This window comes from Parambassis ranga, chromosome 9 (assembly GCF_900634625.1).
Source record: "Parambassis ranga chromosome 9, fParRan2.1, whole genome shotgun sequence".
In the NCBI taxonomy this organism is placed as follows: Eukaryota; Metazoa; Chordata; class Actinopteri; family Ambassidae; genus Parambassis; species Parambassis ranga.
In genome coordinates this window covers 11,058,545-11,066,891 of record NC_041030.1, presented here as the reverse complement: position 1 = coordinate 11,066,891, position 8,347 = coordinate 11,058,545, and the positions used below count along the sequence as shown (strand labels likewise).

The following is an 8,347-nucleotide window of genomic DNA, read 5'->3' as shown; positions in this document are numbered from 1 at the left end:
ATAACAAAAACAGCCCAAACGGATACAACCCATGCTCAGTCAAACAACCTTTTCTTTTGTTTTGTTTAGTAAGACAAAGAAACATTATTCTACCTGTACAGCATTACACCCAAAGGGCCTGGCTATCTGGGAAGGTGAGTGCAGATATAAGGGGTCATTTGAAGGGATTGTTGGAGCATTGTACTGTAAGGGATTGGATTTTTTACCAGAATGACTGCACCTTAACATCACTCCTCTGTCTGTCTGTCCTCCCTCACAGCAAAGGTGCTCAGAATGATGGAGCACAAATGTGTTTTTCACTCCCCGGTGATTTAAATCCTGCCAGCCATTTACAAATAAGCATGAGTGACTTTGTTTTCTAAATAAAATATTTAAACTCACTGAGGGGAAAAAAAAATCAAGAACATTTTTTTTGCTTTTGTCTTCAAGGTAAAGTTAAAATGGGTCATCAAATTTCATCCAATTCTCAAAGGTCTGTGTGCGTGGAGAGAGAAGGCGTATAGCAAGCCAAGGACAGGTGGATTTGCTGTAAAGAGCATTCCAGATTTGCTCTCCCTAGAGCTATGGCTTTGATTGAATACTGAAATGAGTTGAAATGTCAGAAAATCTCCACCAATATGCTTGAAATGAAAATTGGCCTTGGGGTTTTAAGGTTGCCATTAAGGGTCTGCTTAACACGTTCTGTTAAGTGTGGTTGGAGTGCATCAAAAATACAACATAATTATGTGTCTCCTTGCACTCAAGCAAAAAAAAAAGTTCCTTAAAATTCCTTGATGCTGAGCATGTAACCCTGGTGAAATGGAAGAGAGGTCTCAACAGGACTAAAGCCAGAGAGAGGCCAAGGGGGCAGCTGCCAATGAGACTGGTAAAATCTGAAATTGGAGCAGCTTTTATCACCACATTCCTTTGGCAAATTAGAGCGTATGATACCTTCTGCAGTGTCTTGTTTTATTACAAATAATAAACTCTGCCTCTATGTCAGTATTCTCTTTCAGTCTGTAATGCCTGTCTTGCTATGAATACACTGATTTGATGCAGCCGTACTCCTTCCTATTTACCCTTCATCTCTCAGGTAGCTGTATTTTCCAGGAAACAGGAAAATGACTATCCTGGCTGCTTAGTATTCACATCACGTAAAGTGGGTCTGTGTTCCTCATTTAGTTCTGTACTGTACAGCTGGGGAGCTGTCCAGCACGCAGCGGCAGTATGCAAATGAGCCTGGATTTGAATGGAGATGGAGGTAGACACAAAGCTCAATTAGAGACAGAGAGAGAAAGAGACGGTGGGGGAGCGCTGAGTGTCTGCTGGAGGGGAGGAGGAGGAGGAGGGGGAGGAGGAGGAGAGGGAGGCTGCTTAATGCCAACCTGAGGAAACCAGTGTACGGACACATTTGAACACAAAGGCTCACACAGATATGAATGCACTTAAATAGCCAGACAGATTTCTGAATTCTTCAGACAGGCAGCTGATCTCTGAGGGGCTCAGACAGCTCAGCTTTGTGATGCGCTTTGGTCACACCAATCACATCGAGAATATCCCAGATCATCCATATCACACATATCATCAAAACAAAACAAAAGGTAGCAGGCATCACGGCTGCACTTCCTCTTTTTAAAGCTCAACAAATGTGTGCGTGTGTGTGTGTAAGAGAAAGAGAGAAAGAGAGAGAGTCTCTCCTATGCGGCATAAAAAAATATGAAGGGAGATGGCGGCCATTTTGTTCTTGGGTGTTAGCCGATGCCCAGCAGCAGCAGCAGCAGCAGCAGCAGCTATCACCTGACCTGGTGCCTGCATGAATGTCCTTGAAAGAGTCTCTGACATCAGCAGTGCCACCCCTGGTTGCCACGGCAACCGCAGTACCAATGACTTGGGGTGGGGGGTGGGGGGTGGGGGGTTCATTTGAGCAGGATGGAGGGCAAATTAATATGCACATGCAGGGAGTTTGAATGAGGATTTAACTGTTGGTGTGAAGCTGAAATGATTGAATATCAGAGCAAGGGGAGAAAAAAATGAGATTAAGAGAGCTCATTGGTCAAAGAAATCATTTGCATCGGTGTTAAGGTTATTTCCATATTATTTTCTTTTTATATAAGAAAGTAACTTCATAGCTGAGACAGGAGGAAGGTGGGCCACGGGGTGGGGAAGGAGGGAGATTATCCTGCTCCTCCTCACCCTCCTCTGCATTATTATCATCATCATGAATAGTTTACAAAGCTGTGTACAGCCGAGGTGATGCTTCACACAGCATTGAATTTTAGCTGACCTGAAATCGTCCATGAATTGCAATCATTTCCCTGCAAAGGTTTTTTCATATGGAGCAGACTCTGGGAAGGATGAAACTAACTTGATCAGGGAGGCTCACAGATCATTCAGTTCAATCTGTCACAAAATCATCCAAGTCTGATTTCCCATAAAACACTGCCTGTCAGATTATATATGAACAACCTTTACTCACAGGGACACACACACACACATGCCTGACCTAAAATTTGTGTCTGCTCCTGGCACACACTCACAGAGAGAGTTATTCTCACTGCTTCACTGGTACACAGTCTGTAAATAAATCACATGCAGGCAGCAAGGGGGGAAATATATAAATAGAAAATTCTACACAAAGAAATGCAAAAAATATACACATGTTCCAAGACAGTCTAACACGAGAGAGACAGACAGAAATAAGTCATCACACACGTCAGAATTATGCGAAATAGCAGAGAGGAAGGTGTTAGACTGACAACACACACGAGCACACGCACGCGTGCTATCTGTGTGCGCACATACAGTAAACGTCGCAATGGTCTCATCAATAATGCATCGGCACTTCATGTTTATGCAATTTACAGGGCAAGCCCGAGCCACGGATATTGCAGAAGCCCGGCGCACACTGAACGTATAGCGGTTTACAAGCCTATCACAGACAGAGCTCAGACAGGAAAAAAAGTTCAAATCTTTAGCGAGACAGAATAAGATTATAAAACAGTCCTCAGTACATACCTGTTAAAGCATTATTTCTTTGATTCTGCTTTATGCGGGCTTGAAGGGCTTCATGATAACACCGCACTAAGGAAATAAAACTGTAGCTCTGGTGATATGCAAATTAACGGCTCCCGCTGCATGCAAGAGCATTTATTATTCATAAATTACTCATGTTTATGCAAATTACGGTAGCCTATAAGGAAACACCGTGGGGGTTGAGTGGCTCTGTCTAAACACACTGTGTGTGATTCAATTTCTGTCATGCTCTTTCATCTAAAATGATCCAAATCCAAGCATTTTCACCAACATGAACCAGACACATTATTCCAGAAAGGCTTGGGCTGGGTCATTTTTGTTTTTTTGTTTTTGTTTCAGTAGAAAGGTCAGAGTAGCATACAATGCTGGGCCTGTACAACTCACAGCTATGTAGCCTGTGTATTTTTAAGAGTACGTTTGCTATATATTTATTGGGTACGTGGCACAAACACTCTGCAGATAAGTCCACAATGCATTCATTTTTGAAAATAAATAACATATAGGCTATTTTCATTAGTCCATTTCAATTATTATACTATTATTAGACCTACGAAATGTGAGGTCTGATTTTGTGGTTTTGAAAAGAAAAGAAAAGAAAAGAAAAGAAAAGAAAAGAAAAGAAAAGAAAAGAAAAGAAAAGAAAAGAAAAATGTCTGAGAAAGCTTTGTGAAATTTAGGATGCACGTTGTGCCGTAAATTACGGTAGACCTACGTCATCAAAAGCAGACACCATTGACGTCAAAGAATAACGACCCGCCTTGGTGTTGTTATTGCTAACAGTTGTTTCTAGGATATGGGGGTTAAACTATAAATTAAACTCTGTATTTTGTACAAAAATATCAATTTCTGCAACATATCGATGCCACGGATAGACTGACGTATACGTAGGCACAAAAACAGGTAAGTGATTTAATGTAGTCGTTGCAGTTCTGTCACACGTTTAGCAGTTTGCTAACATTAGTCTGTATTGGGTTTTCTTACAGTCGCCGTCATGTACCACAACAGTTCCCAGAGAAAGTACTGGATATTTAAAAGTGAAGAAGAACTTGAGCAGATGAGATGCAAAGCTAATCAGAAATTCCGTAACAAGACATTGGAAAGCGGGAAGGTAAGAAACACGCTAAAAACATTTTTAAATAAGCGTAATAAAGGCCACCGTGTGACAGTTTACTTCACCTGCTCCTCTTCTGTCAGCATGGGGTGACTGAGTCCATGTTCCTGGAGCGCCATGAGGAGGATGTTTTATTTCGTCACTATGAGAGGAGGCTGTTGGACTTTTGTAATGCCTTCAAACCTGCAATGCCCAAGTCTGTTGTGGTATGTATTTAAATTGTTGGCATTTATTTCAAAAATATTAAGTGTAAATTGATCAGTGAACCATGTGTGTCTCACCTATAAAGGGTACAGCCGCCATGTACTTCAGAAGATTCTATCTGAACAACTCCATCATGGAGTACCACCCTAGGATTATCATGTGAGTAATGCAAGTGGTTGGGTAAGTAGAAATGAGCTTTGTTTGCATGTGATATGAGGAGATATTGCTACATTTTTTCCACAGATTAAATGAGACAAGAGAGGACAACAAACTAATCAGTCATCCCTCACATTAGTCTCTACAGCCTATTTCACTTTCTCTTCTTGTTCTAGGTTGACATGTGCATACCTGTCCTGTAAAGTGGATGAGTTTAATGTGTCCAGCACCCAGTTTGTGGGCAACCTGCTGCAGGAGACCCCAGCAGGACAGGAAATGGTTCTGGAGCAAATCCTAGAGTATGAGCTGCTGCTAATCCAGCAGCTCATTTTTCACCTGGTGGTCCACAACCCCTACAGACCCATGGAGGGTCTGCTCATCGACCTCAAGGTAGCCGGCTGTTAATCTTTGACACAGTTTCCTTGTAGTTTATTAAATTGTTTGTCTTGTTGTTAATGAATTGATGGCTTTAATGATGTCCCATAGACTAGATACCCCGTACTGGAGAGCCCAGAGTCACTGAGGAAGAGTGCCGATGACTTTCTAACACAAGCAGCCATGACAGATGCAGGACTGCTGTTTTCCCCATCCCAGATTGCTCTGACAGCTATCCTGAATGCCGCTTCAAGAGCTGGTCTCAACCTGATGAGGTAGGTCATCTCTATAATTCTCTACAATGTGTGTGTGTGTGTGTGTGTTTTAAATATATTTAATCCGATTGGTTTACTTCTTTCTACATCTAGTTACCTGACTGAATGCCTGGGACTGAAAGACGACAAAGAGGCGCTCTCAAAGATGTGTGACACAATGAGACGTGAGTAAACGGCACCTTCGCCTTGACACCACAAGATGGTGATGTTGAGCAGCGTGAGCTTGCAATGCAGCATATACAGAGTGAGTGGGCAACTAAAGTGTTTTATCTGTTCATCCAGGGATGAAAAACCTCCTAAAAAAATATGAACTCCCCAAACCAGAGGAGGTGAATGTGTACAAACAGAGACTGGAGAGGATTCATGCCGAATTTGCCACTTCGAACAAGTAAGTGAGCGTCTTTCTTATGGGATGTGTTACAGTGACACCTTTAACTATAGATGAATGTCACCATCTGTATTTGAAGAATTCTACACATTTTTAAATCTAATTTCAAAACAGATTTCCAGAGCACTCTTTGACACCGAGTACAAAAGCTTATAGAAAATAAATAAATATAAAGACTTCTGAAGACTAGAATTCAAAATGTATTGAAATAAAATAAATATATATCTATATAAATATCTGAAAAGGGATCTGTAGCCTATTCCCTGTCCTTGAAAATTGTGATAAATGCTCAGACAAGCTTTATATTTGGTTATCTGTGATGCCGTGTAGAATGTGAATGCACTTTGTAGATTTGTGTTTAATGTGGTCACAGGTGTTAGGATTCAGTGCAGTGATAAGGCACTTTGGACAGAGCTGTTTTGTAGATTGTGATGTAGAGATGTAGAGGCAGCTCTTCAAATAATGTGTGTTCACTTGCATGTTATACTTGGCTTACTTCCAGCCACATCTTTGCCATGTGCTCTCTCACACACAGGGGCAATAGTCGGGGAACATTTTTTTTCCTCATACTTATACTTGTCCTATTTCAGTGTGACAATACTAATTTTACTCTGTATAAATTACAAACATCTGCATAACAAGCTTTCTGTAATGTCCTTCCCCACACACCCAAGACATCAGAACCAGGTATACATTGTCTTATGTAGTAACAGTTTTATTTTAGCCAGGTTGTCGTATCTAAGATGCAAAAGGTTCAAGGTTCAGTATCAGGTAGAAAAATAAAAGGAAACACATCATCATCAGCTGTATGAAAGACAGAAAGGAAGTACAACAGCACGCCACATCATCTGCCTGCATCATCCATACCATGTAGCTCAGCTGATAACCGGTATAGCTGATAAGGAGATTTTTTTAGGCTCATTCATTATCTGTTGCCAGTAAATGTCTGTTAACACTTGGTGAGGTCCGTGGTATCTTTAAGTGCAACTACAGTAAACAGTTTGGTAAACGTCTGAGCGATGACAGGCACAGATTCAGACTTTGCAGCTGCTTGAATCCTAAGGAGGCACACAGGCGGCCAACCCTTTGATAAATCTGTGCATGGCATGACTTCTTCTCAGGGTGGAGCTATAAAAAAAAACAGTCAGTGCAGAGGTGTAACTGCAAACACCACCTGTGACAGCAGGAGAGTACGAGAGAGACTGCAATGCATGAAAGCTTTCATTTACATCCAAAGGCATAGAGGGAGTTCAGGTGATGGTTGTTAGAGCAGCATATACTGTATGTAGGCCCACAGGTTATAGCAGGATCCATTCAGGGTTAACACATGCACAGGACAGATTACACGTATCTCCTACAGACTCTACCTATATAGTCTTCAGCTATATCATACACAAACACAGTTTATTTCTATACATGTCTATACTTATAAAACCGTAACAAGTGGCTACAGTGCTGAAAGTTTATACACAAAGACAGCAGTGGATGGTTTGGAAGAAGAGCTTATCATAAAATCGGGTGATGTGAGTGGATTGTGAGTAGAAAGGGAGTTAAGGCTTGTGTCGTCTTGGAAAGAGGTGCTGTTTAAATTCCCTGATGACAGCAGAAAATGCTACTTCTATGCTTTGGATTGCTTCTCCTCTAATGTCAAGTTGTCCAAAGAAAGGAGCAGCCAATCAGGGTCTGGCTCCCATCACCAACCAAAAATCACTCAGACTTTTGAGGGAGCGGCAGAAAGTACCAGGATAAGTAGTTCAGGCAATTTTGCAGTTCACTTGTATCTCAGCTCTTCGTAAAAATCATCTCCTTATTGTCTTATGTGACAAGGCTTCTTGTCAACACACCCTCTGAAGCATTTTGGGGAAAAAAAAACTTTGGAAGGATAGTATTCAGATATGCAGCAAGTGGTTTTCCATGGAGAACAGCCATATTGCATTTGTACTGCCAGGATTCTAGGCCACATGCTTAAAAGTACAACCATGCTTCAGTCCTTGGTTGTGCACCTCATGAGGCCTCGCTTTGGCTGGCTTGACTACCACACTTTGATTCTCAGGTGGAAATCCGTAACACTCACATTACCTGGATGGCAGCAGCCAGTGACATGATGGTGCACTCTGTCCTGGAAGATAAAGCGGACATGTTTGTGAAAGGCACGTGTGTTAAAATACTTCTGAGAGCAGAGCTATCAGTCTGTAACATACATGAATAAGCTAGTCTAAATGGAGTCGGAAATGAAGAGACACAGTTAACTACTAAAGGTGATCATGAAGGTGTAATGGACACCAGATGTCACACCTAAATGAGTGTTAACAATGGTTTGGTTGCATAAACAGTTCACCAACATTTATAGCTTGCAAACACAACATGTGATGTTGACCGATTTTGAACTGAAATACTTTTCATACTGCAGCAAACGAAAAAGAGGATATGAAGAAGACGGCCATGTAGCAAAAGAACCACGCTTGGTTGAAGAGGTAAGGCCATATTCTCACATCAGCTACAAGCAACATTAGTTCCCAGTTTTCTTGTACAATTCTTCTAAATCAAATAAACTTTGTTTCACTGAAGGAATGGACTGATGAAGACCTGATGTGAACGTGTGAAATCAAGAGTTATAATACAACTTAATTCAAATACTTTTCTGTTAAATTATGACAGAAAACACCATTGAGTTTCACTGAAAATGTACATGTCATTTACTTTTCTGATACTTTCTTTGGGTTGCATTTGTTCTGCAGTAAAAATAAAGATATTTTTCTACACATTCGAAACACGAAACACGTGTTACACAAAAACAAATAATTCCTTCCATGACACTATGTGAAT

At 41.1% G+C, this 8,347-nt stretch overlaps 1 protein-coding gene across 3 annotated transcripts; it reads left to right on the top strand.

Moving 5' to 3' along the window:
* Nucleotides 1–3,745: 3,745 nt before the first annotated feature.
* On the top strand, nt 3,746–8,283 carry ccnh (cyclin H). Of its 3 annotated transcripts, none has more exons than XM_028413528.1 (10): nt 3,746–3,912; nt 3,996–4,120; nt 4,207–4,329; nt 4,413–4,486; nt 4,660–4,873; nt 4,970–5,133; nt 5,227–5,297; nt 5,416–5,521; nt 7,932–7,995; nt 8,090–8,283. In XM_028413528.1, exons 2-10 carry the CDS (start codon nt 4,004–4,006, stop codon nt 8,114–8,116), a joined length of 960 nt encoding a protein of 319 aa, XP_028269329.1. In that variant the 5' UTR covers nt 3,746–3,912; nt 3,996–4,003; the 3' UTR covers nt 8,117–8,283. The 3 variants fall into 3 exon arrangements, with proteins under 3 accessions (XP_028269329.1, XP_028269330.1, XP_028269331.1); XM_028413529.1 differs by having other exon boundaries at nt 3,985–4,120; XM_028413530.1 differs by lacking the exons at nt 7,932–7,995; nt 8,090–8,283 and adding an exon at nt 7,575–7,899.
* The last annotated feature ends 64 nt before the right edge of the window (nt 8,284–8,347 follow it).

Bases quoted from the DNA above. Each gene is read 5' to 3' on its own strand.
- ccnh (XM_028413528.1), top strand. From the start codon at position 4,004: ATGTACCACAACAGTTCCCAGAGAAAGTACTGGATATTTAAAAGTGAA. The intron at 4,487-4,659 runs GTGAGTAATGCA...TTCTTGTTCTAG, and splicing joins TACCACCCTAGGATTATCAT to GTTGACATGTGCATACCTGT. The intron at 5,522-7,931 runs GTAAGTGAGCGT...TTCATACTGCAG, and splicing joins GAATTTGCCACTTCGAACAA to CAAACGAAAAAGAGGATATG.